Source organism: Argopecten irradians, unplaced genomic scaffold (assembly GCF_041381155.1).
Source record: "Argopecten irradians isolate NY unplaced genomic scaffold, Ai_NY scaffold_0270, whole genome shotgun sequence".
NCBI lineage: Eukaryota > Metazoa > Mollusca > Bivalvia > Pectinida > Pectinidae > Argopecten > Argopecten irradians.
This window is the reverse complement of record NW_027187737.1, coordinates 6,636-24,889: the sequence shown is the minus strand read 5'-3', so window position 1 is coordinate 24,889 and position 18,254 is coordinate 6,636. Positions and strand designations below refer to the sequence as shown.

Below are 18,254 nucleotides of genomic sequence, written 5' to 3'. Positions count from 1 at the left end.
AGTTTGACCTGCTCCAAAACATTTTACAGAATGTTTTCAATTTTACAAAATCGCAGAAACGAGATAATTATGAAAGCCAAAAGAAGAAGGCCCCAAAAAGGATAGCTATACAAGATTGGTTTGTTGGTTCTATCAACAGTCTATACGATGGAAGAAAGTCAGAGTACTCGGAGAAAAACTATCAACATTCAGCCAGGGCCCAGTTTCATGAACATTCCTTAACTTTAAAGAACTCCCTAGCATAAATTGCATTACAAAAGTTAAGGAAAAATCTTAAGTTAGGGAGTCTTCCTTAAAATCTGTAATGCTTTCCTGTGGAGAATTTTAAGTGAAGGGATCCTTTAAATTTTAAGGACTCTACATGAAACTGGGCCCAGATCAATGTATGTAGCTAGATTCAAACTCATGACCCTGAGGTTATCAATTTAATAACGAAATCTGTTTGGAATTCAGTATCAATTATACATATGAAAAATTACAGGGACTAAATAAATTGACATGAAATGAAACTCAACTATCAATATAATGTAGTGTGGTAAATTAAAGTAGCCCGACAATAATGATCCCTCCTATAACACAGGAACAGGATCTTGATTACACATTAGTGGTCGAAAAATCGTGTCCGCTAATGTTAGATAATGTAAGAATTACATCTCATTATTGAGAAAGTAACATATGTATTTATACAAGAGTAGGAACATCCTGTCCGTGATCATATAGATTAAATATACAGTACAAACATACATTAGGTGTATAACATCAGTAATCACAAGGTCGATGATATATGTATTATGGTAAGTTAAATTCACATCAAAATATGAGTCAACAAAATTGATATACCAAGTAGTCATATTCACTATCAATCTTATGAATAAACTAATATCTAATGTTCATTACATGAATAAAATGATATATTATATTCATTAATTAAAGATGCTCCATTCCTGACAAACAGTAGTTTTTAATTATCAAAAACATGAGCAGACGATTTAGTAGTTTTCTTAAGTTGAAAAAATTACTTACTTTACACCATTACCATCATTGAAAAGTTTGAGCTTCTAATTTTACTTTAAGTTAAAAACATAAAAAATAATTAATTGCATCCCGAAAAAATTCCTTACAACTGTATATCCTACATGGAATGAAATACTGATTGCGCGTGCACCAAAGGCAAAATAAATTATTTTTTTTATATTTTATGTGCTTATTAGACATATATATACATGATTAAACACCATTTTCGGTTCAAATGATGAATATCATTTATGCTCTGTCGCGATCGGCGGTAGAGCATCTTAATGAAGAATTAATATTGTGATTTCTATGGCCTATAGCTAAATACTTTACATATCATGATACATAATAACAAAACATGGATTGACTAAATAAAGAGTTACTGTAGGTTTAAACCAGATTTAATACCTGTAATTTCCATGATGACCTGAAACCCCATTTCTTGTGCCTATCATTGCAACTTTTTATCACCATCTTTAGTAGTGATAAAGTCCAGCTCCCCAGTCTTTATATTTATATAGGCTTTTTTTTACATTACGTTCGTGTAAATTGTACTATTTAATATACATGTATAATTGTGATTGTTTTTGAGAGCGATGAAGAGGATCTCTATTTAGATCTGTACTTTATTTTGGTATAGGTATCCAACTAGGAAAAGGTCATCAAAGCATGGATTTCTCAGCAACAATGTCAATAATTCACATTGTGGTGGCCATCTTGAATGCTTGATTAAGAATGAAATTTCTACAGCTAAGTCCCTAAGTCCAATATGAAATGGTCATCAGTCTATAACTTTCTTCAGTTTTGCCTCATGCAACTTCTGGTTATATCATATTCAATGTTGAGACTTAAAAGGACAGGTTTTGTGTATTTATTAGGGAAAGGGAGTGTGTGTGTGTGTGTGTGTGTGGGGGCTTAATTTAGTGGGGGGGTGTGTGTGTGTGGGGGCTTAATTTAGTATTGTCAAATATGGCTCATATGTATGATAAACTGGATCAAAGACTGTATGAATTTTATAATGAGCGATTGCCATCAAACTAAAATCAATACATATTTCCTAGGACATATATATATTTTCATCCACCATGATGCAATACACCACCCAATATATTAAGAAGTACCTGAACCACTGTGGTATTACACTATGTAATGTATACATCTTGTCTCCATGGTGTGGATGTAACCCAGAATACTCAGCTTATTACAGTAGTAATACAATATGGTGCCAAATCTCCACTACATCACAATAGCAAGGTCGGCTGATCTGATCAGATTCCTTGTATATTTATTTACAGATTATAGTTAGTACACACACATACACACCCTAGTATCTCCCATATATGTGCATATAATATCCTTATATATGTACATAATTACAGCACATGCATAAATAAAATTTCATATCAAAGTACGGTATGTACATGTGTGTATGACTGTATGTCAACAGCATTATAATACATTATGTATGTGTACATACATTTTATTGTAAATAATATGTACATCATTATGTGAACACCATATATTAAAGCATGTATGTTCATCATTTTTATGTATGTTTGTATAATCTGTACATCAATTACATCATATTAAAGCACACATATGATTGGTATGTACTATTTCCATCCTTTAAAGACCTATTACCTTTCCGAAACAAAAATGAAAAGTTTCTGAAAAACAATTATCAGTGTTCCAGCTAGGTCGGTTTAGCAGGGCGCGGCGCCCTGCCCTTAATTTCCAGCGCCCTGCTTTTTTTCCTAACGCCCTGCCCTTTCCCCCCATCGCCCTGCCCTTTTTTCGATTTCCCCATACTGTCCCGATATCGTCGGCCCAAATTCCGGACTTAGCAAGTCTAGCTAACACAACTTCCTGCTTCCTGTTTGCTCGCGCATATCATTGATGTCTTCAACTTCCGACTTACAATAAACAAATTTACAATGTTTTTATCTCGCCAAGAACTCAACAAATCGGCAAAGAAATGTCACGATCTTTTGTGGATGTTCAGGTATGTAGTTATATGCAATTTTCGTCATATATTTTGATACATTTTTTGCCTCGATTGCTTCAAAATCGGCGTGGCATTTTCGCGTGTCGGCTTCTCTTTGATGTGCAAAAAGTAAATAAATTCACAAAATAAGAAGTTTTATCGGTCAAGAAGCGAGATTTTGAATTGGCAATTATTATTCTAGGCCACCGATAACACTTTGGAATAGATATATTGTGTAATTTGTCGTTTAATTATAGATTTTATGGTAGTCTGAGCCGTGAGGCATGGCTTCGTTAAGTCCAGGCACAAATCATCAAAATACACGGAGTTATTTCAGTCATCGAATTTCTCATTTAATTCTATACATCTATTTCAACTTAATTTGAACAAAAAGTATTACTATAAGCCGTATTTTTCGTTCACAAACGTTAATTCAGAGACATGCAATTTCAAATAATTAACATTGAGAATAAAATTTGAAGAATGGTCCAATTGTTTAATATTTTGGGTTTCTTTTTAATTTGTAGAGCTTCCTTCTACTCCATAGATGACAAATCTGATGCTGAGGACTAGTACTAGTACTCCTGATGTCCAGCGCTAGCTGACACATTTGAACACCTCACAACCAGCCTTATTTTATTGTGTGTCAGTGATTTAGTGATGTGTGACAAATTTCCTAGGTTATATATACACATACTTTTATCAAAGAACTCTTTTTGAAGTCAATTACAATTGTTGTTAACTACTTAATTTGGACATGCAACTTTGTTACAATTTGTATATATTTTTTTATTTCAATTTATTAACTTCTTGATATCATGGATGAAAGTGTTTTTGTTTTAATATTGATAACTTGTAATGTCTGAGAGATGTGTAGGTATGTCTACTGAGTGCATGGTGAGATTACAGGGAGCTGTGGATACATTGTTTTCAACATTTACTAGCTATATAGTTGTTAAATAAATTGAATTTAATTGAAAGAATTTTGTTTCTTCTCTTTTCATTCTGTAAATACATTCAAGCTCATGGATAGAACTAAATTCTGAAACAAAATGGTAAACACATGATCACTTAAAGACAAATTGTGGCAATTTATAATGCATGTACTTATTTGGTAAATGTTACTTGATGCAAGACTGAATGGATTTTGTAAATGACAACACACATTGCAAAAACAAATATATGGAAGATTTTCTTAAAGTAAGACTTAAGGAATCAACAGAGAGTACAGAGACAACTACAGAACTGAAACAAAGCAGATTTTGTGGCATCCTGTTAATCCAAATAAAAAATAAACAAATTATTATCAAAACAGTCAACATTTTCTTTCTATGTCTCAGACATTTTGGAGAATTCACAAAACACTCCCAAAGTCTACTTGATGCCATAATATAGGTATTGATATTACAATCATTGATGATTATGATGCAATGATATACATATTATACAGTTGTTTCTGATATTAGCTGTATGTCATATATAAAATGCCCTAAAAGTTTTATGTCGCGGAAAAAAATGCCCTTTTTTTGCCCAGCGCCCTGCCCTTTTCAAATCCTAGCTGGAACACTGTATTATAAAATAATAAGAATTATATCAATGACCTAAGATGAGGTTACAACACCAAGCAAATTTGAAATCATTTGCGTAATCCATGTTAACCATGTTAACAGTGAAGATTAATTTCGCTGTTTTGTCGTCTGGCGAAGTAATAGTCAACCAACGCGCGGTAATAAGGACGGCGACGGGAAACATAAGGCGACCTGCGTTATGAAAATTAACATTTAATCTATTTCAATTAAATTGCTTAAAAGGTTATGATAAGTGAATTACTAACAGTAAGCTTATAACTTTTGTGTCTCTACAAAATATAAAAATTTGTTTTGTATTCCCATTTTGAAAATAAAAAGCCGTTTCAAAAAGGTAGTGGGCCTTTAATTGTTTATTATTATCTATTTGTATTTTGCAGTTAATGCTTCTAATTTTTATACTCTTCGTTTAATGAAAATTCAGAGTAATTAATTATAATTTATGTAAACACAACAAATGCCATAAATACAATCAAAGTAATTAAGTGAAAAAAATGACAACCAAATAAAAGCATGCATAATTAACAAAGTCGAATTTCATAACACAATTATCGAATATACATGTAGTTACTTTGAATTTAAGTGACAGATGTATATACAAAACTGTACATGTGAATTGATAATTAGCTGTCTTTTGTGATATCTGTAATGACATAAGCATTGACTGCCATCTGTTAATTATAAGCTGGTTAAGTCACCAATAATACAACAATTACAGTCTGTACATGTATACAGCGCATGTATACCAGTAATTCACCTACAGTACAGAGAAGAATCAATGTTGTAAGCTTACAAATGCCAGCTCATAAAACTTATAATTATTCTACAACTTTAATAAACATAAAACCTTTAGTAACTTGTGCTATAGGATATTACCAGATTCAGCATGTTAGGAACAATAAATCAGTTCAGAAAGCTAAGAAAAATCTCAGGATATGGACGTCTATAAGCTATGAACAGTATTTTATTAAAATAGCATACAGGAGTGTTTACTGATCTTTGTTACAAACTTATTTAAAAAATATACAGTGTATACATATACCATATTCAACCCAATGAAAACTCTCAGGGCCAGTTAAAAAATTGAAGGAGCACCTTATAGGACCAAAGAGGGGCTACATTTCACACAATTATTGTACAGAGTTTTAGCCTTCAGCTAATTTACAAAAGATATCAAATAAAGAAAACTTCACGCTTTTCACGGTTTCAGTCTGTATTTAAGTCAGTATAAGTGAAAATGAGGCCTTAAAATGGGAAGGGGTGCTGTGAGTGTTTATTGCGCTGAATACGGTATGTACCATTGAAAGTATCGTTTATTAGGCTTGACATCCTATTCACAGATAAGGTATAAACTTAAGGACTGACTTAATTTTTTAGCTTCCCTTCTGGGAGACTGTGGTATATGTATTCATGTGTAGTTAGTACTCTGCCTTTTTATAGTGCTATCTCACCGAAGGATTCCACAAAAGACACCAAACAACACACCTTACTTGGTCTCATTATACTAAGACCAGGTAAACCAAATTGTTACAAATCTATTGAATATCTACAAATACAGCACTTATGTACTTACAGTACTAATGTACATTGAAATTGATAGGCAAGTAATGTCATATTTTGAATAATTTATCTAAAGCAGTTGAAATGAAAATATTGACTTCTTGATGTTCAGAATTTGAAAGCTGCTGTAGTATTCAAATATGAATCAATAATAATACAACGAGATAATGTTACAGATATTTCAGTTATATCAACTGTTCTGGATAAATATTGACTTTTGTTTTGAATTCAGATGTGTGTTAACGTTAAAATATTAATTAATTTCTTTTTACTACTATAACCAATATTATACAAAATATTACTGTAGATGTTTCAGTTATGATCAATGATCTGTGTCACTGTACGAACATACGCAGTGGTAACAAAATCAATACTGTATATTTCTGATACTGGCATACACTATTATCATTCATTAATGCAAGCAGTTAAGCATTTTATATCATCGACTAATAGGTCCTGCATTCTCAATTCGATCTGCTATATTGTATATGGAATTCAAAATGTTAATTTGATAACGTACCCATCACAAGAAATTTCTCTGAAGACCTAAAAATCTTTTTTTTTTTTAAAGAGAAACAGAGTTGACTAAGATAGTTAAACCATTAAAGTGAAAATATTTGTCTGATCTGATATTACATTTGAGGTTTGGAAGCCCTCATCTGAGTCCTAGTTAACCAAAGTTAAGGTTTGATATAAGACAATGCCCCTTGGGAGCCCTCATCTGATCCCTAGTTAACCAAAGTTAAGGTTTGATATAAGACAATGCCCCTTGGGAGCCCTCATCTGATCCCTAGTTAACCAAAGTTAAGGTTTGATATAAGATAATGCCCCTTTGGAGCCCTCATCTGAGTCCTAGTTAACCAAAGTTAAGGTTTGATATAAGACAATGCCCCTTGGGAGCCCTCATCTGATTCCTAGTTAACCAAATTTAAGGTTTGATATAAGACAATGCCCCTTGGGAGCCCTTATCTGAGTCCTAGTTAACCAAAGTTAAGGTTTGATATAAGACAATGCCCCTTGGGAGCCCTCATCTGATCCCTAGTTAACCAAAGTTAAGGTTTGATATAAGACAATGCCCCTTGGGAGCCCTCATCTGATTCCTAGTTAACCAAAGTTAAGGTTTGATATAAGACAATGTCCCTTGGGAGCCCTCATCTGAACCCTAGTTAACCAAAGTTAAGGTTTGATATAAGACAATGCCCCTTGGGAGCCCTCATCTGAACCTTGAATCAGACTATACTGTGCTATTGATGTATTGATTTCCAGGCCAAAGCAATAAGCCCCACAATACATATTACAAACTCGCTGAACTGGTTGGACCTCATTCATTTATAAAATTGATTTCCATTCGGCCAAATTACATGAGGAAGTGGATTATTTCTATTCTAATCAAATTTTACTTGTTCGTGTAATTAAATAGCTCGTTTTTTATCTCCTGATTACCTTTAATGAAAATGCAATGTAATGCATGTTGTTGTTTGGTAGAAGGCCTGATGTTTTTTAGAGTACCATTATCTATTCTATTTGTTGATTCACAAGGGTAATATATATCTAGAACCATAACCAGTTATATGAACGTAAATGTACATATATTTTTTAGCAGTCTTTCATTAATCATATTGGATGTTTGAGTTTATGTAAACCGGCATGAAAAACTGTATAAATATACCAAAACGTTTATGGTTCAGAGAACACAGCTAAAGTGTACACAATTCCTGCAGTAAAACTATACAAGTACACACATACTATTGCCATTAAGTACATTACATGACAAGACAGATACTAAATAACTTTGATCACAAGATGTTTGCGAAAATGTACCATTAATAAAAAACCGACACAGTATTATTATTACAAACCAGGTCAGTGTATCAATTTTCAAGAATTGAAAAAAAAAAAAAAAAAGTTTCAAATCCCTTACACAAGAGATCCTTTGTGGTTTGTCTAAAGCATTAGGGCAAACCAAAGACACAGCTATCTCATAATAAATTAATTTGGTGCAATAAAATTTAATGCAATTAAAGAAGTGCAGGTACAGGAAGCATACTGATTTAATTTGTTTTACAAACAAAGATATATCGTACACTACCTGTAACCATTAATTATCATAAAGAGCTGCAATCTTATAAAATAAAGATGAATCTGAAAACTTTTTAGCCCCGGACAAACTAAAAAAAAAATTAATAAAAATTATACAGAATTGATTTCTTGTTTACGTCATCTTAAACATGACTATGTCTGATAGATATCTTTACCTGTCAATAAATATCCTTTATTTAACATACACAATCAAAAGCATTTTTAAATGTTGATTTCCTTTAAATTTCAGGACGTAAATCAATTCTGTCAGAGTTATAAATCTGTTGGTTACATTGTTAGCTTCGTGAAATATTTATTATAGAGCATGTGCCATACATTTAAATAGATTGTGTTGGGTTCAATTGGGGTAGGCAGTGTGCTTCAGTGATCATAGCACAACCCACCAGTATTCACTTTGTCAAAATGTTTTTGTAAGCTAGTGTACAACAGGATAATTTTAAGTCAAAACGAAGTACATTGAAACGTACATCATACTTAATCAACTAATGATATAAAGTTCATGGGTCTATAAACAATTCATTTAACCTTGTAAAGCTTTGGCTTAATTATTTCTCTGAAATTTACTATTTTATGTTTAATGAAACTTTTTTTCAATCACATTAAATTGCAAAACCCTATTAAATCTTAAGTATCATAGCTGGGTTTAATTAATGAATAAAAAACCCATATCAACTAAGGTTTGCATATATAATCTATATTGTTCCTACAGGAGTAGCAACACTTTTGACCTAAGTAAAAAGTTAAGAAATGAGTCATAAACTGTTAAAATATTTCATTCAAGTAGGCAGTATTGAGATGAGATAGCCGTAGGAATAATGTCGTGGATAGATTAGATTTAAGATTACACATAGATTTTAAACACGTATAGTCCATTGACATCATTTAAAAATTAAAGTGGTTTTGGTAGAGTTAAAGAATAAACATTTTTAGAGTATATCAAGTTTTTTTTAGTTAACAAATGCTACTTTTTATAATATTTTCTAATGGTTTGCTTGGAATTCATTTCCATTATAAATTATGAATTCGTAATTCTGATAACCGCCATACCGTTTACGCATATTAGATTAAAACAACCATGCTCAACTAAAAGCAGTAAAATGTTTTACATACGTGAAGCTTCACAAAATATGTCTTAACAATAAGTTTGTCGAATTGAAAAAGGAAATGAAATATTGAATGTATTTTTAGATTGGTTGCTAGGTCATTTTGATTTTAACCATGAACAATTGTAAGCCTTTACCATCTATGGGCCTGTAAATAAACCCTGGACACTAGGGGTTTGCTGTCATTATTAAGCCATTTGTAATCTAATCTGAGTGACCGGACCTCATTTCCATATCTTCACTCTAACATGACCCTGTGGTCTGGTCTTAGATCTAGACTGGACTTCACTTTGTGTATTTGTAAAAGGCTACACCTGCTAAGGTGTAATGTTAGTCATTTATTGTTGTTCACATTTTCTCAGTGATGTACAAAATTTGTCAGAGAGATGATCAACAACCTTTTTTTCTTCATAGATTACAGTAAAACATGGTTATAACAAACCTCTTGGGATTGACCTGAGAAATTACTGTTATAAAAAATAAGCATATTAGTTATACACATAAGAAAAACATCATACAGGAACTTTAACAGGGAATGAAAAGATATCATGTTATAGCCTTGAATTTGTTGTAAGTGTGTTCATTATACAGTAAAACATTGAGGGAGCCAACAAAATCACACAGGAAAATGAAATAATTGTTATTAGTAACCACAAATTTGTTATAAGCATGTTCATTATTAATGTGTTTTACTGTAAGCATGTTTTACTATCTGGTATAACAGGAATATCAAATTCATTTAAATCAAAAAGAAAATGCAGGTCATTAAAAATGGACGCATTTAGATACGTAATTAACAGGTAAATTTCATCTGTAATCTCAAAGACATGGCCTGGACAATCTGCATGCGTTTTGCATTTTTTCTTTAAATTCAAGCTAACATAGGCCAATTAGAATAAAATAAGTAATTTCAAATAATGTAAAATCGTAATCATAAAATTTCTGTCATCTACAGTTAATTCAGATTGTTAATTCTACATTTTAGCTGTTAATAAGTAACCCTGAAGAGGATGGAGACACATGTAATAAATCTACTGGTCCCAGAAGGTGAAGATATTAGCCGTGGGCAATCAGGCCAATGCTTTCATACAGGGCAGTCACTTTCTTCTGGAGATATCACAGACACATACTCAGATATAGAGTCCTGATAGGGAGTAGCAGGGTGTAGCATTACCACTAAACATCTCTCAAAGTGATGCAGTAGATATATTTCACCATCAATGAAATACTTTTAAAGAGAACAATTTATCAGTCTGAACAGTTTATTGGTTAAAACACTGTCTGGTTTTATTAATATATGCAAATTACTTCATTCTCTGTCATGCACATTTTGTCAGAATATCATCATCACCAGAAACTATGTCATTAAGGTTCACTAGAGTTCTCCGGCATGTGGGATTTTTTTGTCTTTCTAATTACAAAATTCCCCTGGCTTCCCTTGGTTCTGATAATGGACTCTGCCAGCAATTGACAAATGATTAGCAATATTGAATTTCAGGGGTAAAAGTTTTAAGGCTTATTGATCTTTTCCTTTGTGCTCATGCATAAAATATCATACCACTCAGAACCTTTTTTTCTTCTAAGAAATATTTAATACACACAGTATAATGTAATATAAGCACTTACATAAAAGAAAATATCCAGATTGATTGTGTCCATGCATATATATATGTATGTATGAAGTCTTATTATTGATCAGGGCTACGTACATAATTCATCTTAGTCCCATACTAATATACTACTTACAACTGTAATCATAAGTCTATGCTATCATTTACTGGTGTACTACAGGGCTACGTACATAATTCATCTTAGTCCCATACTAATATACTACTTACAACTGTAATCATAAGTGTATGCTATCATTTACTGGTGTACTGATAATCTGAAACATGTTACATCAATTCAAGTCTGCATCAGAAGTCAATTTGATGATCCATTTTGTTTACGAAATATTGATTATGAAAATTTCTATTTTAGAATTATAGTAGATTGTTATAATGGATGCAGCAAATATTGATACATATGATTCTGTTCAGTGTTTTTTTCTTGGGTAAACAAAAACCACAAATTTGTTTTCCTGTGTTCTTGTTTTTTGCTTTCATGTCGACATTCAAGCACTGTTAGTTATCCCCCATACATAATCATGGTTGGTGCAGTGTTTGGAATGTATATAGCTATTCATATAAGACAGAACATTTTGAATTTTTTCTAAAACTCTACACTTGCTATAATAAGAAATCATTTTCATTGATCGATGTTAATAGGACTGATAATTGATGTTCAATACTGTGGTAAAACATGTTTGCAATAAATGTGTTAATTAAAATAGTCACATAATAACTCTCTCTCTCTCAGGACTGTAATGTTAATATTGTCATAAAAAAAAAACCAATTGGACACCATTGATTGGAAATATTCATGCCACAATTTATCATTGATCTGTCGAAGTTCAGTAAATCAGCTAATTGAAAATTCTATTTTATTTTTCTTATCACACATTGTATTTCATTGTGATCAATAATGTCTTGTCCCATATATATCCTGTTTAGATGTAACAGGTTTTATTTTATCAGTTTTAGGTTTTATGGTTAAAATTCTGAATGTGTAACAAACTGTGACTATATTGCTAAGAGTACATGTTAAGTTTTAAGGAATTTATCTTCAATGCATGACCACAAAATATGGAAAATAACACCTATGGCAAGATTAAACACTGTTTTAGCTTTATAAATGACAACATATATATTTATAAAATGTAACTGGAATTATAGATTTCTAAAATCTACTTCTAACAGATGGATATATATCAATACAGACACACACTACAAAATAACAACAGTAGCAGAATACATAATTTCGTTATAGTGAAAACATTTATGAATTATTTATTTTCAGATCAATATCATCTCATGTTTTAATGAAAGAAAGTGATCTATCATTGAAAATAATGTGTTGAAAGTTCATTAATATGGATTTAAAAGCAATATTGATACAAAATGAATTTTAGAAATATTTTGGTATCTCTGTATTAGACGGACTACTTAAGTACACATGTGTATTTATAGTTTATGGTAATCATGTCCACAGCTACTATTACACTGAGACCTATATTACCCTGTAGTCAGCTGTGGCTGTGTGTGTAAACACTTGCTAGCGTGTATGCTAGTCATTTCTATCAAGCATTGTCAGCTTAACCTACTAATATTTTACAAACTTTTTACTGTCTAATTTCATCAATAACAACAGATAATTTATATGTTTTCATACAGACTATCTTTAAGTAAAGTTAATCAGATTCACACAGTTGCAAAATATTTTTTTTGAAAATTTTATCATTTTCTAAATGATTTTGTTTAAATCCAAATGAAGACAGGAAGCACACCATACTTGGGATGTGGTGAATGGCTGTTGCGGCTGTATAAATGCCAATGTGTGTGGAAGACTCAGTTCAATGGGTATATATATGTGAGTGTGTGTAATGAAATAACATCTGTGTCAGACCTGTCACATGTACAATCCATTCAGGAAATGTATTGCAGGAAAGGCATTTTTACAATATCTTTAACAATAAATTAAAACCTAAAGATACTGAACACAAAAACAATTTCAACAACTTCGAACACATTTATATCAAATCTGTAACATCATATCAATAACAGGTGTAATTTCTATAAACATGTTGTTTTTTAAAAAAAACACCCCAACATTTCTTTTATTTAACTGATTTAGCTTTAACTAAATAGATTTTTTTTTTATTTAAATAAATTATCAAAACATTTTTTTTTTTAATTTGATATTTTCAAAAATTAAACTAAAACAGAAATATGTTATAAAAAGTTAATCCACCAATCTAAATTGAAATTTTGCGTTGAAAAGATGTTATTAAAGCAATATTTATTTTGAAACAAATATTTTTTGTTCTCCCATGGGGAACCCCTTTTCTGGAAAAAGGCCAAAGGGTGCCAGCTTGTCAGAGCACACATTTGTCAATAAGCCTAAACCTAACCCAGTATATCCTGCAAATTGAATAAAAATCTAATTACCAACTGTTTAGACTTTTCCTCTAGCTATAATCAGAACTTATAAATACTTTTGGATGAATTCAATAAGACAAATTAACTTGAATTAAACACATTGTTCTAATTTAATTAAGATTACCTAAAAAAGTATTTAAATACTTACGGAGGTTTTTTTATATTAATTAAATTTTTAAACGAGATTCACTTTTAAAGTTTCTATTATTCCCATGTTACTATATAGCGTACAAACAGAAATGGAAATATTGACAATACACTACATCAGTGGAGTCTCTTATACACATAAAGACAGGAAGGTTGCTGTATTGAATATGTTTATCTCCAGGACGATTATTTACCTTGAGGATATTAATTACAAAATGTCAGTTAAGATCATTCAGGCGTGACAATAAAGGAGAAAATTAGTGTGTGGCATTACTTAGTTGCCTAAATTCCGGCCTATATATGGGATCTCAAAGAAAAGATTTACACAAATTTAAAACTAACAATAACAGGGTATTAATCATTTTAATGTTACATCATTTCAAATTAATATTCATCGAATCATCAAAATGAAGATTCATTTGAATGCGTGTATTTGTGGTATGTTGCACATAAAGTTATATACATGTACATTAATTACAAGTAATGTAGTTTAAATTTTTTGAAAAAAAGAAATGATCAAATTAATTTGAAAACACATGAAATTGATACCTATATGAATATATAAAGCATTCAAACTCAATGCCTGAGAAAATTAACACAAAAGATTCTGATTGCGAAACTGGTGATGCGTGGGTTTGCTAATGTAAACAGAGAAATTGGGGTAAAAACGGGGAAGTTTTGGATCCTGTTGTGAATTGGACTATTATTCCTCTAAACATTCCTTTTGAAAACCTGATCTCGGTGTAAATGCTGGCCCATTGAAGTGTTGACTGCCTCTACACCAATTAAAGACGATCTTTAAATACCATTGTCGAACCAATACAGAAATTGTTCTATTGTCTGCTGATCATAATCTTTGTGAATGCATGCCTTAATGCTTAGGGAATCATTACAATTGATCGAGATATTTAACAATTAGGACAATGTGTTGGTATTATCTTGTGTTGAAATACTCTCGACATTATTGTAATTTTTATTAAGTCAAATCTACAGAGAATTCAATGTTGTTTAATTTTCAATTGAGACAAGGATTTGTATACAAAATCTGTTATTATAATTTATGGATACATGTTAGAAATTGTTATAAAATGAATGGTATCAATATAATCATATTGTTATAAATATATTGATCATAATACAGAGTCATGCTCTGATAACACTATAATATAAACAACCTTATAGTATCTCAAAATCTCGAAACTCGTTCCGAGCAATTTTTATGTTACAAATTTAGACCGAAATAAATCTCCAGATATTTTAAAACTTAAAAAAAAAAACCTTAAAAAATATTTTCTATTCAAGGATTTCATATCAATCAAATAACAGAAAACATATTTTATAATTGATCTATGCATGATAACATAATCTGAAACTTGTACTACAGCTATTCATAAAAATTTTCTCATATCATTATATGTACCTAAAAATAGACACACCTCACCTAAGCCATAGGGCATATGGAAACATCTCTCAGCTATCAGGTTACAGGGCTTGCCCTATTTTTTAGCTTCCAACCCTGACAAATATTTAAACTGGCATGTAATAGCATGTTAGATTATATAAATGCACACAAAATCAGATTAAGTCCAACCTTTACAAAAAGGTTATTTCCTGTTCGATATATATATTACGTAAAATATCATATAAGGTTTTAAAATTCTCAATACTAACGTGGTCTTATACTATACTACAACCTATACAGATATTGACAATATTACATTATGCAAAACAGAAATGCCTCGTGGCATTCTGTAAATGATAATCAGACAAAACCGGAAAAATAACTTGATCAATAATTTTATCTTCACTTGCTTTGCCTATGCTCATGACACCTATTTTTTATTTGTTCGTTGCATAATTGATAAATGGGTTGAGGTATATTACTTGCAACTGTGTAAACATGTTAATAACAACTAAGAAGCAAAGCTTGTCTCATAAACCTATGATCTAACAAGCAGATTTAAAAAAAGAAATTAGAACGCCATTGCCATTGAGAGTATAAATCTCAAGCTGTTCCCAGAATTTAAGCCAGTGTCTGTAAAATCAATGAAATTATGTAAATTCAATATGGCTTCATAAATTATCTAGAGTTTTGAGTAAAATTAACTAGATCTGCATGATCAAAAACACAGGAGAAGCCCTTCAACATTATAACAAGAGATTATAAAAATAGTGACAGCACAACCGATTAAGGAGTTTTAATTAAAGCAATTTTGATATTCGGAATTATTTCATTTTGAAGTCGTACAGATCTCATACGGAAACAATGCTAGTAAGAAAATTTGTTTCTGATTACATATCCAGAACTAATCCTAGCTGGGTAAATATTGTTATCTGGAATAACCAAGGTACTTTGCTACCTCAGGGATATAGGCATATAGCCTTGCTACGGGATTATATATCAGCCACATGTGGACAGAACATGCTGTATATTTTAACATAGACTGCATTGATTTTCTTAATAGAATATCTAACTATGTACATTTTTATTATCTTAATAGGATACATGGATAAAAAAAATCAAAATAAATCCATTACATTTCAATGTGAAATCTAAATTAAAAAAAAAAAAAATCTTAATTATTGTACTGCTAGTAATTTCCAGTATATAAATAGAAATTAATCTTTTTCTACATGAAAAAATGAGGTCTTAATTGAAAGCATATTTATTCAATTTGATCTAAAATAATTCCCCAACGGTGGCCTCTTTAGAAGACATGTTCTTGAGTCAACATTATAATATTACTGCTTTTACAACATCGCTGTGATGACCTAGAAGATATTGTTTCATCATAAATTTGCCTGGCAGAAATATCTATTTGATGATTAAAGCGAGTAAATATGATTTAAGACATTTAAACTGTAATGCAAAACTAAATTATCTTATAGATTTTCAAATAAAAGTCAAAGTTGTTACATATATATTGTATTGTAAGGGTATTTAAAAAGTTCAATAAATAATGGAATACATTTTGAAATATTCTAAACTTGCTAAGTGAGTAGCTGATTACACATTCAATAGCGTGTGTGTAAGCGGTCACCACACACATGCTTTCACACCGCCCGTGAGGCTCATGGACAGCCTGTCCACTAATAACATGAATAACAAGGGCATGAGGTTTTTACATCTGTTTATCACAGAAATGCCTTCAAGGCGATAGGAGTCTTTATTGGTTCCCCCGTGGGAGGCCCCACATACACATCAGAGTGATAATCTACAAGTGTTAAATTTTTTTTCATGTTACCTCTCGCTGTATTAAAGACCATGTAACTGAAATTCATAACTATAACAAACAATCTTTCAGCCAACAATAGAATGCAGAGATTGATATTTTTTGATGATTAATGATAAAATCTAATTATGAAATAATTTTTCGTTAATCAATATCATGACCTGTAATTTATGCAATGCTTTTATTGTATAAATTCAAAAGATGAAAAAGAATTGAACAAAACATTATTAAATATTTATGGACGTGTCACTTAATAACTGGACACAATATAAGCCTGTCAAGTTCTGTGTAAAACCACTCAAGTGGAAAGAAATATTCATTCACACATAACTCCATTCAAAATATTTATTTCAATCTGCGCAGGGGAATAATGTAAGAATTGAAGAATAAAAATATTATACCTCTCCATGGTAGTTTTCTCTTCCTGCTGGTGTGTGTTCTGGCAGATAATACAGTCGGACGCTGGCAAGAATCTGATGTTCCTGACTATTTTCCCACAACAACTGAAGTTCCCCTATACAAATGGGGCCCTCTTTCAATATCTTCAGAAAGAAAAATTCTCCAAGTGTCAAAATTCTAAATTTATTGTCTCTAAAATATTTGAACGCTTTATAAAATGTATATGGTCCATGTTTTCCACACGACGCCCCGACAAACTGAAAAGAAAAGCAATAAGAATGAAAATCAGATATATCGGTATGTGTGTAAATCGCTGATAAATTTTCCCCTTCCCTTCTCATAGTAGGTCACTTGTTCAATAAATAACATCCTAGTTTCTGTACGTATTTCGGGCATTATTTCAACGCGTTTGAATAAAAATTCATAGAAAATAAATTTATAAATGAAAATGTATATTTACCTGGACCTTTTGGGACTCCATATTCCTATAAAAGATCGGTTTTCATCTCGATGATCTCGGCATGCAGAACACCAACAATACTTTATATTTAGGACCTAATTACGTGACGTCACGAGTGTTGAGTGTGTGTATCCTCATTATCATAATTTATTCCAAATATTAAGCACGTCACACAAAATCAAATGATTTTCGTTCATAATATTTTAAATACGTAATAAAATATTGCAATATTGTTTTAAAATGAATTTGATGCATATTTCAGGCGCGATTTGTAACAGATTTAGCTATCCCATGATGCCAGAATTCATCAGCCATGGCGGCCCTTGTTGTTGACGGAAGTCGATGATACGCACGGTAGGATAGCTAAGTTACATGTCTTCAAACCAGATATGGGTAAGTGTCATAAGATAATTAGTACAACATTCATTTACAAGATGACAGCAGTTGACAAACGTTGCGGGTGTTGTTTTGATGAAATTTGGCGCGTAAACGTTTGACACTTTGTGGCTCCATACTGGACATAGGTCACAAGTCTAGTTTCGCTTTGCCACTATCGGACATAATCGTAATAACCTTTTCATATTAAACCACCGCAACGAAAAAAATGAATGCACAATACACACTAAAGCAC

The 18,254-nt window shown here is 31.4% G+C and overlaps 1 protein-coding gene and 1 long non-coding RNA gene across 4 annotated transcripts in view; one reads left to right on the top strand and one right to left on the bottom strand.

The window, feature by feature from the left end:
* LOC138312276 (AT-rich interactive domain-containing protein 5B-like) overlaps positions 1-17,842 on the bottom strand; it is a 32,648-nt gene extending 14,806 nt beyond the window's left edge. Inside the window, exons 1-2 of one of the 3 annotated variants that reach the window (XM_069253241.1) lie at positions 17,624-17,842; positions 17,166-17,420 (exon numbers count right to left, since the gene is read on the bottom strand). In XM_069253241.1, the coding sequence (XP_069109342.1) occupies positions 17,166-17,420; positions 17,624-17,644 (276 nt within the window). In that variant the 5' untranslated portion in view covers positions 17,645-17,842. The remainder of the gene's footprint in view (positions 1-17,165; positions 17,421-17,623) is intronic. The other 2 variants (XM_069253240.1, XM_069253242.1) reach the window with 2 other exon arrangements.
* LOC138312278 (uncharacterized) lies at positions 2,793-3,981 on the top strand. The gene is made up of 2 exons (XR_011206897.1): positions 2,793-3,016; positions 3,526-3,981. It is a non-coding gene; the product is annotated as an uncharacterized lncRNA (long non-coding RNA).
* Positions 17,843-18,254: the final 412 nt, after the last annotated feature.